The sequence below is a fragment of the Ochotona curzoniae genome, unplaced genomic scaffold (genome assembly GCF_017591425.1).
Source record: "Ochotona curzoniae isolate NIBS_2020 unplaced genomic scaffold, NIBS_Ocur_1.0 scaffold_4701, whole genome shotgun sequence".
NCBI classification, from domain to species: domain Eukaryota; kingdom Metazoa; phylum Chordata; class Mammalia; order Lagomorpha; family Ochotonidae; genus Ochotona; species Ochotona curzoniae.
The window spans coordinates 8,906,957-8,921,502 of record NW_024467122.1 but is presented as its reverse complement, the minus strand read 5'-3'; the positions used below and the strand labels follow the sequence as shown (position 1 = coordinate 8,921,502).

The 14,546-nt window shown below is 57.2% G+C and overlaps 1 protein-coding gene across 1 annotated transcript in view; it reads right to left on the bottom strand.

Annotated features, from left to right (window-relative positions):
- FAM189A1 (family with sequence similarity 189 member A1) overlaps positions 1-14,546 on the bottom strand; it is a 334,267-nt gene that overhangs the window by 1,144 nt on the left and 318,577 nt on the right. The window contains exons 6-8 of the mRNA XM_040969902.1: positions 8,067-8,227; positions 7,550-7,685; positions 3,207-3,282 (exon numbers count right to left, since the gene is read on the bottom strand). Of these exons, the coding sequence (XP_040825836.1) occupies positions 3,207-3,282; positions 7,550-7,685; positions 8,067-8,227 (373 nt within the window). The remainder of the gene's footprint in view (positions 1-3,206; positions 3,283-7,549; positions 7,686-8,066; positions 8,228-14,546) is intronic.

Genomic DNA, 14,546 nt, shown 5'->3' with positions numbered 1-14,546 from the left:
CCACATCTGGGGTGCTCTGGGGACCCCGGGATCTAGCCAACCATGTGCAGCTGAACCTGCTACTGTTACCTTCGGGGGGCAGGAGATAGGCCAGAGGCCTCCTCTCTCTGCTTGTGTCACTCGGGAGCCATGTGGATATGCGGGGAGGGAAGGCATAAAGCTGAGCCCTGAACAGCTCCCAGTGACCTCAGGTGTGAACGTGGATGTGGCAGACCTGTGCTGGCCCTCACAGGCCAGAGATGCTCTGAAGGGGTCAGCAAGAGTGAGTCGGCAGACGTAACCAGCTGGCAGGTGCACCATGGGATGCTGTCTCTGTTAGGAGCGCACTGCTTGGCAACTCGTTGCACTGCTCTATACTCCCCCCTCCCTCAGGAACTTCCTTCTGCCCTGGCAGGCCCCACTGTGGTCTAAGTAACTGGGGTTCCATGGGGAAGCCCACTGGGGAAGACTGGCCCAGGCATCTCCTAGGATGGCATCACCAGCTAGGGCTGGCAATCTCCACTGGCAGCACAAGGCTGGGGCCAAGTTCCTGAAGGCCAGGGCTGCACAGCCTCTTAGGGAAGCTGCTATGAAATGCATATTCTTGGCATGCTGGTGCCAGGTCCTACATCCAGGCTTGGGCACTGCCATTCCCATAGGCCCAGAACACTGCCAGGGTTCCATGGAGTACTACTGAACAGAACTGCGGGTGCCCCAGGCTGTAGCCAGTGACTGGCCCAACCTTCCTAGATGTCTCCTGGGCTTGACCTCAGCCCTTCCGGGCTCTGGCCCAGGAATGTGGCACTTACAGTACTTGCTTGGGGGGGGCGTGGCTAGCTGACCACCCAGTGGGCAAACTCTGATCACCCTCCTCTCCATTCCACTGGGAGCATGGCACCTGGCACGAAGGGCTTAGACATCAAGGCCCTGTCCCTAGGGCGGCTTCACTCTGGGGTCACTGAGACCTGCAGACACCCCCGGGGAGGGGGTAACACCATACCTGCCAAACGGGACACACATGAGGTGGGTTCACTGGTGGAGCGGGCCAGGTGATTAGGGCCTGACAACATCCAGGTTCCTGGCACTGGAGTCTCCTGGGGCACATGATGGAGGGGCGGGGTCGGAGGCGGGGACAGCAGAGTGCCCAGGGGACCTTCAGGGGAAGGGTGGCTTGGAGCCGGTCCAGGGCCATCCTCTGATGCTGGAAGGTTCACGCTGGTGGCTGGTGCTGCAAGAGAAAGGGCACAGCATTAGGGCTGTTGGCCATGGGCACCCAGATGTGGGTAAAGCCCCTTCCCTTCACAAACCTGGATAAGTTTTGTGGTGCCTGAGGCACTCCTGCTGCACCCCTCCGCCCCTAGCACCTGGAGTGCTGTCCTGGACCCAACCCATTGTCTTTGGTCTCTAACTTGGGGCCCCAGGCTGGCATGAAGAGCCTCACCTGGCTCTACCAATCAGAAATGCAAACTCCAAGGTCGGCCCCACGCCCCCCCCAGGACTAGCATCCCAGGGTCCCTGTGTGTCCGTGAAGGCTTCAGTGGCACTGTGCCCCATGCTCTTCGCAAATGACTGGGCTCCCATGAGCTCCCTCCAGGTGTGGGGTGGACACAGTCCAGGATGTGGCCTGTGGGGTGACACTAAATCAGTGCGGTCCAACCCCTCCAGGGGGACAGACTCTGGAGTCTGTTCCTTCTGTGAATGGCAATCTTTCACCCACTGGTTCATGCCTCAGATAGCTACAAGAAGTGGGGTTGGGCCAAGTGAAGCCAAGGAGCTGGAATTCCATCCGGGTCTCCCCGGTGGGTGGCAGGAACTCAAATACTTGGCTTATTACCCACTGCCTTCCCAGGCACAAGAACAGGGAGCTGGATCAGCAACAGAGGGCATGGGTCACATGCTAGGCAGGACAGGGTGGAGAGACTATTTAAAATTTATGCATTGTTGACTTCTAGAATTTTCCAGTATCTCTGCAGCATAGCTGATGGCGTGGCAGGCAGAACCCTGGGGGAGGAGCCCACTGCACTCCGTTCTGGCCTTTAAAGGTCTAGCAGAGTGAAATAGGTGAATTTTCTGCCTGTCTGTGGCATTAGCATGGTGCTTCTCCAATTCCAATCAAGGGGTTCAGAAGACAGAGATGAGTCAATTCTAAAAATGGAAAGGCTTGGGCCCTGGGACAGCTGAGAACATTCTCGGCAAAGGCAAGAACAGAGCGGGGGACATTCTCCCGGGTGTTCGGGCTTCCCCCAGGGCTGCTCCATCAGGACAGCGTGTGGCCCGGCAGAGGGGCAGCTGCAGGCATCCAGGGGGACAGAGTAGAGAACCACAAATAAATGCACACAATCAGGTTCAACCAAATTTGGACAAAGACACGGGCAGCCCAGGGCCTCAAGCCCATGGACAGACAAGCAACACAATGAACCTGACCACCTCACCCTTACAAACCACCCTGTGGGAGGCCACCTTTCTGCACTGCACCTGCTTGGCCTGCTGTCCCAGAAGTCTCCTTCAGTTATGCCCTCTCAGCCTGGGCATCACACGCCTAGAGTCTGGCTTTGAAGCAGCCCTGTGCCTCTGGCTTAAGCTATGGGTTTGGCTGCCAGAGGCCTGGGTAGTGAGCAGGACCTGGCCCTGCTCAACGGCGACCCCCATACCCTGAATCTCCACCTGTTCTGACAGTGCACAGCCAGGGACTCCTGGGGCACATGGCACCTCTGTCCCTGCAAGCACGTGCAGCATGTGGTTGTCACATGGCACAGTAAGGGAAGGACAAGGTCATGGGTACCCAGTGAGGGGGCACCTGGGAGGTACCCAGATTCCACTTCTGGCCATCGGGCCCTGAGGTTGCTTCTGAAGCCCACAAGCTGCCTCTCTTGAAACACTGGCCCAGCCTGGGGACAGAGGGGACAGAGGACAAAGAACCTTGCCCTGACTCCTGGTCCATGTGAGGACCTCACTGGTGATGTGAACTGAGCTCCAAATAAGCAGGCCACTGGAGCCTGCAGGGTCCCCATCGCGGCTGCTCCCTGGCCACTGCCCAGGGTAGATCCTGCCCAATCTTCACTCCTTGGGCCATCACCTGCTTTCCTGATACCAGCCAAGGCTCCTACCCTGTGACCCTTCACACTGCCTCCCTGAGCCTGGGACTCTGTCTACCCAGCAAATGAAGAAGAGCCACATCGTGGGAAGACCCAAGCCCATGGCTTCCCACCCTGGCCAGGGCAGCTCACCTGGCGTGCTGAAGCCGGCAGTGACGCTGGACTCCCCGGAACTAGCCCCAGCCACGTGGTGATCGAGGCTCGACACCTACAGGGGAAGGCACACAGCATCAGAGTAGACGTTCCTGGGTGGCTTGGGCAGCCCTCCAGTGAGGACACAGTGATCGGCAATTACTGTCTTCACTTGTCAGGGAGGGGTGTGGAAGTTGCCTTTGACAAAGCCACTTCTGACCTTTCACAACTGGAACACCTTCCAAGGCCATGGCACCAGCCCGTGCCTGCCCACCTCCACTTCCAGGCACTGTTGGTGTCCCCAGCCCCCTCCTCACGCCCAGGCCCCTTCTTTCACTCACCCACTCTCTTCCTGGCTCCCCTGTCCCAGGGGTGAGGCATATGGCCATGAGACACCCCGTGAATGGTGCCAGCTCAGTTGGGACAGAGATGGGATGTTTAATGACTGATGCCCATTCGAGCAAGCTCACAGATGCCCCTGGACCCTCCCTTTTGTCTCTGGCAGAGGGGATGCTGAGCTGGGGCCCATCTTGTCCTGGCCGGGCAGTCAGGGGCCTTTGGCGGCTGCTTCTGGAGTGTGCTCCCATGGCAGCGGCAATGGCCCCTGGGAAAGCCACCCTCCTTGCCCTTGTCTTGCCCTGTGTGCTCCCAGCATGCAGGCATGGCCGACCCACCCCTGTCCTAGGGCACTGTGGCCCCTCGCTGGCCCCTGGGGCTCCAACATGACAAGCTCTGTCATCTGGTCACAACACTATCACCACCATGCACCCTGATGTGAGCTAAAAAAAAAAAAAGAAAGAAAAGAAAACTCTATTATCTGAATTCTGTATTCTTTCTTATTGGCTCTGCGAATTGGTTTGCCAGTAACAAGCTCTGGGACTGGCTAGGGAAGCCATGGCAGCCCATGCGGGTTGTCGGTGGAATTACGTTTCTGCCTCCTTTGCCTGCCAGTCTCTGGTCACTTCCATCAATGCCTCAATGTCCTACCCTGGCCTCCCTTCAAACCAGGCTAGCTCGAGAAAGGGACTAGAGCTGCAGCTTTCCCGCCCCCCAAGAACAGAGACCCCACGCTGTCTACACTCGCCTAGGACCCTTCCTCCGTGCCTGTGGAGTGTAACCTGCTGTGGGGAGGGGCCCTGAAACTGCTGTCATCAGCATCAGCATGTACAGTAAGCACTTGGAGAGTTCCTCATCCAGAAGCTGCAGGTCTGTTGATGATGATGATGACTGATGTATGTGTGTATGTGTGTGTGTGTCGGCTACTGGGTGGTTACTTATAAACCTGCTGTCTGAAAAGAAGCTTCTGGTAATGAAGAAATCAGGAGAAATAAAACCACGTGGAGGGTGGGGTCAGTGGGAAATGGAACGTGTGTCACTTTCTGCCCAAGCCTCCCTCCCGCGTGGCCTTCTGTCATTTAGGTTCCAGCCAGGTTTCCAGGACAGCTCTGTGAGCCACGGGGTTTGACGGGTGGGGCGCGTACTTGGGCTTCTCCCAGGTCAGAAGCCCCAGGGGGCGCAAAGCTGCTCAGCCCAGTCTCTGTTCAGTGTAAGGTGAACTGGCGCTCCAGGCTCGTCAGCGCCCCCTGAAGGAGGGAGGTAGGAGGGCTGCTGGAAGGTCCCCTATGTGGCCCTGGGCCACCCCAGAGTCAGCAGCCAGGGACTGCTCAGCTGTGCCTCCTGAGCCATCCCTGGGAAAGGGACTGGCATCTGGGCAAGGAAGTCACGTTTCCTCCATGGTGTTACCCTGAAGGGACTCTGCCCCACTGTGCCAGGTCAGCGTTGGCAACCCTCAGGTACCAGACTTACCCGCTCCTCAGCAGTCACAGAAAATATCTCCAGGCAATTACCAAAGACAGTTTGACTACATTTTAAAAACACCAGGTCGCTTCCCGTGACCTCTGCACATCCAGGGGTCCCCTCCCCAGGATGTCCAGCCTTGTCCATCTTCACGCTGCTGCTGAATCCGCAATAGCCGAAGAACCACTAGGACAGGTCTCCCTCACCCAGCACTGGGCACCAGCATCCCACAGACCGACACCCACTGTGGCCACGCACTGTGCAGCTGGCCTGTGTCAGCAACACCCCCTTCAGGCACCTGGAGCACTCAGCCAGGCTCCCACCTGCCCAGCTCTGGGCCTCGGCCTGGACTGTGCCCGCCAAGCTGACACTCTTTGCCTTGACTCAGCCAGAGAGCCCCAAGGATATTTATGTTCTTGTCCTGTTACCCATCAGACAGGCAGTTCTATGGGGGCAGGGATGCTGTCCAACTCATGGTTCCATCACCCACAGTCCTATGTGGACCCCGATGCCTAGAGGGACCACCAAACTGTCCATGACATCTTAGTCATGCCAGGGAATGACACTCGCTGCCCGTGATCTCGTCGGAAAGACATAACACAGTGACCTACGGGAACAAGCATGTGGCCATCCCGTGTCCAGGTGCAGGGGCCAAGGAGGACATCCTCCAACACAGTGCCCCCTTTTTTCCTGCCAGGAGCATCTTCCCCAGGGGTGGCATCCCACAGGGCAGCCCCCCAGCCCTGTCCCACCCCCAAATAATCCTCCAGGCTTCATCCACACCACGACTCCCTGGTCATTCTATGCCACTTGTCCTGACGGGGACATGAAGTACCTCTGCCAGGCCCAGCGGTCATGATGGCAAGGGAGGCAGAGGGCAGCACCGAGTTACCCTGGATGGGGCAGGGTTGTGGAGGACGATGCCACAGCAGTCTGAGAGCCAGTGTTGGCGTCCCCTGACAAATGTTACTCTTCAGAGCAACATGATGGGACAGCCCTGATCACACCATGACTGCCGTGCGGGTGTGGGCGTGGGTGGCCCACAGGATTCCTGTGGGAATCCTGACACACTCCCAGCATGTTCCTGGTCCTGCTGTTCTCCAAGGCTGTGTACACACAACCACATATTCCCTCGAACTTCCCTCCTGGAGGCAAGAGAGCTCACTCCAGGGGCTTCCCGCAGGCCAGCGGGGAGCAGGTGGCTTGCAGCAGCGGCAGCAGCCTTAAAAAGCCCCGCACCCTGAAGAGGCACAGGGTTCCCAGGCATATCTGCTGCTGGCCATGCTGGGATCCCCACTGGCTGCAGGTCTGCTTGCCCTGTGGGTCTCTCCAGGACCACCCTCCTTAAGGACCCTGGGCAAGCTGTCCCAGTCATCTGTATCTTTCACACCTGCACCCACACTCAGGAATCTGGCTCTCGGAGACTAGCGGCAGGGGCTGGGGCGCTGTCATCGCCATCCCACTCCCCCTCTGCAACCAACAAGATGGTTGGACAAGTGCCCGCTGTGCACTGGGCTGGCACCCTACAGGGCTGGAAGCTATAATCACAGCCAAGGGTGACACCTGGTGAGCCACGCTTGACCAATCCACATTGGACAGAGAGAATGAACCCCATCGAGAGGGGAGTGCCCCCTGCTCAGCTTAGAAACAAAAACCTAAATGTGTCTCCAGGCTTGAGATCTCAAACTCACACACACACCTCACCCCTGCTCGATTGTGGTGCCCTCTGTAGAGAGGGAAGAGGTGGCGGCCACTGACCAAGACCCCAGGGCTACGGGCTGTCCAGCCCCTCAGGCTTGCAGCAGGTGGCGGAAGGGTAGTCCTAAGGCAAGCATCACCTGAACATGATGCCCGGGTCAACCACGTGTGTGCCAGGCCAGGGAGGAATGTCTTCCCCCAGCCCTGGGCTGGCACAAGGTGCTTCTGTGTGGGTCTCCTTGGAGGCCTGGTCTGCCTACAGTTGCCACTGATGGGCAGGGACATCTGTCCCATGGCTGCTGAGAGGCCAGCTGGGTGTGGCTGTGGCCAGGCTGGGCATTGCCCCCCTGGGGCCCCTTAGTCATGCCTATTTCCCATCCTCAGTCATGCTCGGGCCCCAAGGCTACCACCTCCCCCTCTTCTAGCCAACACCCTCAGCTGCCCAGCCTGTGTCTCCTGCGTGACTGCAGTGTGTCCTGTGCCCCAGTTCGGCGAGGCCCCAAGTGTGGGCAGCTGAGACACTTCTCTGGCCTAAAGCATCCCAGCCTCTTATAGGACCGGGGTGCAGAAGTGATTTTGCTGCTCACAGCCATGCATTCTGCCTTACCCAGGGAGCTCCGTCCAGTCCCTCCATCCCAGCCCCTCCTGCATGGCAGCTGAAGGCTCAGCTCAGATGTGCAACCATAGGCGCTGTGTCAGGGGCTGGGAAGAACTGGTGATGTGTGGAGGTGGTTGGGAATCTGCAGGTGTCTGCCTGCTCTACCAGAACCAAGGCTGCAGCACGGGCACATGCTTTAGCCCCAGCTCCCCACTCCGGAGTGGGGCTTTGGAGCTTGCCTGGGTCTTACCTGGCTGGCAGGGCTGGGGCCCACCACAGCCTCGTAGGGTGGGGGGAGCTCAGCGGGGTACAGCAGGCCGGGGCTGTTGATGGCCACGTCGTACAGGGTGCTGAACGCCGAGGGGGCAAAGTCCAGGTGGAGGCCTCTGCGGAAGCAGAAACAGGGCATGGTCACCCCTGCAGGAAGGTGCCCCCCACAGCTGACTTCCCTGCCAAGCACCCAGAGCACTGGTCATGAGCACCCCCTGCAGGCCTGGCTGTGTTCATGCAATGAAACACCATCACACAGCTACTGAAATCATGAATGGAGTGATACAAGTTAGATGCATTGCCCAATTTGTGTGGGCGGTTTGTGTTGTCATGGGAACACAACAGAACTCTCTTCCTGTATCTTCCTGTTGGATATGCTGCAGAGACCTTAACGCCAGCCCATCGTCTTTGTTCTGATCCACTTGCACCCTGCACGGGAGCAGGTCCACTGCCGCTGTGCACCCACTGCCGGGCCTTCAGTTGGGGGAAACACCAACCTCTGGGCCTCGGCCGAGGGTGTACAGGTGTACTCAGGTGGGTAGTAGGGCGGAGGTGGGAGCGGGGGAATGAACTCATCGAAATCCAGGGTCTGGTGGAGGACCGTGCCATGGGGAGTCAGGCAGGCAGGGTGGGCGGAGTGCGGCCTCTGAGGAAGGAACTGGAAGACAAGAGAGAAGCGGAGTTACTTGCAGCATCGTGTAGGGCTAGTGTCCAGTTCATCTAAAGCTGCACATGCGGGAGGGGAGGAGCGTGCATTACGCCGCTGAGCTGTGACTGCGACACTTCCGGGGGACCCTCACTCCGAGGACAGAGCACAGAGGCTGCAGCCAGAGCGTGCTGATGTCCACGGTCTGTCAGATGACACTGGGCCTTCGACAGGTCTCCACCCAGAGTGACACAGCGGCGGGGAGCACCCCGTAACACCGGACTCCTGATGAGGATCACCGCAGTCTACGCTGGGGTGGTAGAAGCCCGGGAGTGCCTGTGCTGAGGAATGCACCGAATGGGGGCTGGTGCTGGAGTGCAGCGGATCAAAGTCACTGCTGGCATCCCATATGGGCACCGCGTTTGCCCCAGTTACTCCACTGCCAATCCAGCTCCCTGCTGATAGCAGGGGAAGTAGCCCAAGGCAGCCCCAGTGCTAGGCCCCTGCTACCCACGTGGGAGACCTAGCCGAAGCTCCTGGCTCCTGGCTTCCACCTGGCCCAGCCCCAGTCACTGTGACCATCTGAGGAGTTAACGGAGGATGGAAGATCTCTCTCTCTCTGTAACTCTTTCAAGTAAATACTTTAAAAAAGAAAGAAAGAAAAATACACCTGCTGAGACCTTGAGCCCAGCATTTTTCAATCATTTTGACACCCAGCACCTGTTAATATTTTGTAGTTCCAGGAATTCACGTGCTTTGTACACTCTGGCTATGGAGGGAAAGGGCTTGCTTTTCTGAGTTCCAGAACATTCTGTGGGACCATCTTCAACCCTGGGTTAGTCTTTGCCTTACAATTGCTGGGATCCCATATGGGCACCGGTTTGGGTCCTGGCTGCTCCATTTCCCATCCAGCGCCCTGCCTGTGACCTGGGAAACAGTCAATGACGGCCCAAAGCTTTAGGACCCTGCAGCTGTGTGGGACTCGGAGGAGGTCACTGGCTCGAGGCTCTTGGCTTCAGATTGGCTCAGCTTCAGCCATCGAAGCCACGTAAGGGGTGAACCAGCAGATCGAACATCTTTCTCTCTGTATATCTGCTTTTCCAATATAAATAAATAAATTTTTTTTAAAGCAGCAGCACCTTGGCTTAGCATGTCCTGAAAGAATGGCGGGGGCGGATTTCAACGGGTGGACCTGCGGGAAGCTATTTGATTTCAAGAAAAGGCAGCCTAACATGTGCTTTGAGAACTCATAGAAAAGGCTCATCAGGTCAACTCTTAATTCCAGGGTTCCTGGGGGCCAAAGGGACTGGAGCCGTGTGGTAGGGGGCAGGGCGAGCTGCAGATGACAGCAGATGTCCTAAAGCCAGCGCACACTGGGCTGATGGGGGAGGGTAATGGCTCCCTCTACTCAGGGAAAGTGTCAGCCACCATTGGGACAAGCCAATCACAAGTGAAACGCAAAAGCCCGAGCCCCCTCCCAGGAACAGTGCAATTCCACCAGGAAGCTGTGGTGGGGTGGCAGGAGCTCCGGGCAACCCCCTTGCAGGTGCCAAGAGTGGGAGCTGCTGGAGCCCAGGGCCTCGTCCAATGGTACGGAGCAGGTTTCGCAGCAGCTCTAAGCACTGTGCTGCCTACCCAGGGCACGTCAGCCCCATCTTCAGGGAAGCATTCAGAGCCCTCAGGCTCAGCCAGCGAGAAGTCTGCAGCCCTTGCTTGGCCTCTGTTCTCTCTGCCCCTCCACCAGAGTCTTATTCAACGAGGCAAGGGTCTCTCCTGCAGCCCAATCTCACCAGCTCTGTCCTCTGCTCTGAGATGTGGGTGTCCTGCTAGGTCCTACCACCAGGGGGTGCTGGAAGTGTTCTGGGAAGGGGGCTGCTTCCCCTACCCACTCCTCTTTTCTGCTGTGGACATAGCCAGCTTGGGACCCTGTCCACCTGGCTAGCCAGTCCTTGTGTGAACTGGGGCATGTCCCAAGCAAGTACTGTCTGGCTTCTCCACCTCTGGACTCCTGGCTTGGTTACAGAAGGGGTTCAACTATCCTGAGCTTGATGGATGGACAGCTGTCACCATGTCCTTTCCATGGCGCATTATCAGCCCTGTTCATCTGTGCCCCTTGCAGGAGTCTCTCTCCGCCTCTCTGATTGTCTGCCTCCATCCTGCTAACAGAGCTATTTTTAAACCAAGCCGATGAGGTCATCACCACTGACAACTCTATGTGGAAGACCTCCGCTCGCAGAACACCATGGCTTCCAGCTTCCTAAGCAGCCAGTGCCAGAACACTGGGGACAAACCTGCTTCGTGGATCTCAGCCCCAAGCCAAACACCTGCTGTTCCCTCCACCTGGCAACCTCCCCAGTCAGTCGCCACTTCCCTGCAGAAACGCTCACGACCCTGGGAGTCCCTGGGACTGCCCAGTGTCCTGCTCTGAGGCCTCATGTCCACTTCCTCATGGCCCAGGTGCACGTGGGATGCCCTGGATGTGTGGGCGGGATGTGGGCCCCAAGTCCGTTCTTCTTCCCCAGGTGGTTCTGCCTGGCCTGGGCCACGGATCGGCCCTGCAGTGAGGAAGGAACGCCTGGACCTGGTGCCTAGGGGAGGTGATCACACCCAGGGTTGTCCCCTGAGTCCCAGGACGAGTGTGTGCCCCTACTCCTGGCCCGCTCCTGGCCAACAGCTGCCTCCCCACCTCCCCAGGGAGTCGGCACCTTCTCCCAGCTTTCCTGCCACAATCACGACTTTCCAGAAAAACAAGACAGAGGGGAAGCCTTCACCCTGACTTGGGCTTGGTGGCAACAGGACGATTATTGCAGAGTGGCAATTGTTTTAGTTCACTGAATAGCTGGCTCTCTCCCTTGGTGCCTCAGACCTGGGGAGCCTCCTGCCCATCAGACGGCTCTTGGGCCCAGCTGCTGGCCACACCCACACTCAGGTGCCTTCCCATGCAGTCCCAGGTCAGCTTTCACTTCCTCCTCACCATCACAAAATGACAAGCAGACAGATGGGAGCTGCCGCTTGTTCTGTGAAAACCAAGTTGAATGTGCTGGAGAAACTCGACCCAGGAGAGTGGCTGTGCAGAAGCGGGTGCCCTGCAGGGTCCAGATGGGCAGCCTTGAGAGCGCAGAAGAGTATGGGACCCCAGGGGGAGCACTGCATCCTGCCCACTTCCTCTGGCTCCCCCCGGTCAGAGGGGCTGCACCTGGTGATCCCCATAGCTGACACAAGAATCTATCCAAAGAGAAGATCGGGACCCCAGGTCACAGGATTTGTGGACAAATGCCCACAGAACACTGAATGTCTATGGTGCTGCGTGTGTGTCAACCCTGTGGCTTTAAGGAGCTGTTACTTAGCACAGGGGCCAGCCTGTGGAGCTGAGGCCTCCAGGGAGGCCGCTGTTTGCCTGCTAAGAGCCAAGTCAGGTGTAGCCAGCACTGAGGTGAAGCTGAGAGGAGAAGGCACTGGTGGGAGGGGGTGACCCTGGGGCTCCCCGGAGCTGGTGTCACATCTCCAACTGGCTTTTACCACTGCTGGGCATGCCTGCAGAAGGCACAGTGCCCTACCTGCCCTTTCTTAAGGGGTCAAACTTCATAAGGCACAGAGGGGAGAGCCCCAGTGGAGCGAAGGCGAGGGCGGCCAGCAGGTGCTCCAGGGAGATGCACCAATAGGAGACGCTGTGTCCGAGGCAATGAAGGGAGTTGGGAGGAAGTGATGCAACCGACAAATGAAGTCACACACACTTAGGAGGTCAAAAACCTTCTCCCCGAAAGCGTATCAACAAACCAAGCTGCACACTGGCTTCATGAATTTGGATAGGCCTGTCATTTTGCCTCTCACACATACAAGTATCCGTTATGTTTCAACAGCTGCTCATTATCTCCAAACGCTGATCGGCAGAAATAAGAAAGGCGTCAGGCTTGGGGTGGGAGTCGGGGAACTCGTTCTCACTGTGAGATTCCTGACAGCTGGGCAGCACAGAGGAACGCGCGAGATGCCTGCACACTAACAGTCAGGGCGTGGGGTGAGAGGAAGGGGCAGCACACAAGCAGGGGCAGGGGAGCAGGTGCAGGGCACGAGCACAGGGCAAGAATGGCCTAAGTCGTCACAGCAGCTGAGGTGGGAACTGCGCCTGGGCTTCTGTCTGCCAGCACGTGGGATGCTGAGAGGGGGTGGCCAGTGGGAGCAGCAGTCCCTGTGGGCAAGTGCAGAGCTGCCCTGCAGTGGTTAGGGGCAGTGATGCCTTCAGAGCAGGGCACTGCCCAGGAAGGCACCGAGGAGGGTGGGGCATGGCGTGGTGTGGCGTGGCACTGGGTTCTAAGGAAGGAGTTTCCTAGGTAGCCCTCCTGCACCTGCTCAGCCCTCTTCCTCCTCACGGAGCTCTGGTCATAAACAAACACTTCTCAGTTCAACTCGAGGATGAGAGCAAGTACGGTGAGAGTTACGGTGGGGTCTGGCCAATGGACATCCAGCCAGATCAAAGAGATCCAGCTGGGTGATGCACAGGATTGAAAAGAGGCAAGCTGCAAATCTGTGCAGTGAGAAGGGACACACCGTGGCAGGTGGGTGGGTGGACGCTGGAATCCAAGGTCAGAGGCAGAAAGGACACCTCAAACGCAGACCCTGGGAGCCTGGGTCTAGATGTTTTAAACACTCCAGGAAAAATGCAAAACTGGTCACAGAGCGGAGGAGGGAGGGAGCCGGCGGGGAGGGAAGGCCCGAGGACAGGAGCCCAGATATTTACAGTGAGGGCTGCCTTCCTGTCCAGGAATACCACTTGGTGAATGAACGAAGACATTACTCAAGGATGGAAATCTCTCTCTGACTCTCTCTCACACACACACACCCAATACTGTTATATAGTCATATTTCCATTTTAAATTAAGTCCTGCATGGATGGGCACATTCCTGGAATGGTGCAAAGGGTCAAAACACACCTCTCTTGGTGGAAGTGCAAAACCCAGACAACTGCCACCACAGAACAGCCATCACAAATAGCCACAAATAGCTAGGTATACACTCAGGAGAAATGAAAGTCCATGTCCACTTGTGCACAAAAACAACAATTATTTCTAACAACCAGGAGGTGCAAAGACCCACGTGAGCACCATGGAAACACCAAGGTGTTACCTGAGCACCAGGCAGCACTTCACAACATGCATAGCCTAGAACAGCCTGCTACTGTCACACAGCCTGGCACAGAAGGGCACTGTCAAGTCCCATCTGACTGCAGCCACGTGGAGCATCCTGAACTAGCACATCCCCAGAGATGGAGACTGGACTGGCAGTTCTTGGGGTGTCAGAGTGACAGGAGGGAAGGTACAGCGTCTCTTTAGGGGGTGACCAGAATTCTAGGACACTGGCAAAGGCCACACAGCTTTGTGAATGGACACAGACCCCCCAGAACTGTACCTTTTTAGTGGGACCACTATATGTCATGTGCCCTGAGTGACAAGAAAGCTGTCACCTAACGCCCTCCCCACATCTTCAACAAAATAAAGATCTGTTTCTATGAACAACAGCTCATCTCCCCAGGCAAGGATAAACCGCACACGGGGCCTCAGGGCCTGCTCTCAGGGTAGTCCCAGGCCGTTCTCACGTCAGCCCACACCTGGAAGAGCCGCATCACCTCCACTCTACTGCCACCATTGCACAGTGAGGAATCCAGCCTGAAGCAGAGTAAAACAGCACCCTGAGCAAAGACCTTCACTGTCGTTCAGCGTCCTGTCCCACACGTGACTGCACGGGCACTGCTTTAGTGCAGGTGCGACCACGCCAGCACCACCACACACGTGTGCTCTGTGTTCTGCTGCAGAGCTGGCATTTAAAGATGCCATTGGGCACGGTGTGCACAGCTTCCCCGAGGCTCATTTCAGGCTGGAGCCCCATCCATGACCACGTTCTCATCCCCATCTCAACTGACAGCAATATCTTTGGTGACACTCTTGTCACTGAGCCTTTGCAATGCACACAAGTTGGCTATAATACAGGCTATTATTATTATTATTATTATTATTATTATTATTATTATTATTTGGCCTGGTGCTTGGATGGGTTGAGATATGTGGTCCAAGCCCCACTGCCACAAACCAGGTTGGGAGCAGCTACAGTCATGCCCATGGATGCTTACAACTCAACTGCTGGTGGCAGAAACGGTCTAAAGACAAAACAAAGGCTGCTAGGGACGCCCTGTGCTGTGGCCAGCCGCCAGTGCGCTCTGCAGAGGGACGGCCGAGGTGACACACAGGGGCTGGTTGGCTAACGGGGCTGCAGCTCTGTGTACAGGGAGCTTCCTATAGGACTAAACAGAGCTGAAACCAAGAACTGACTCACGTGTCCA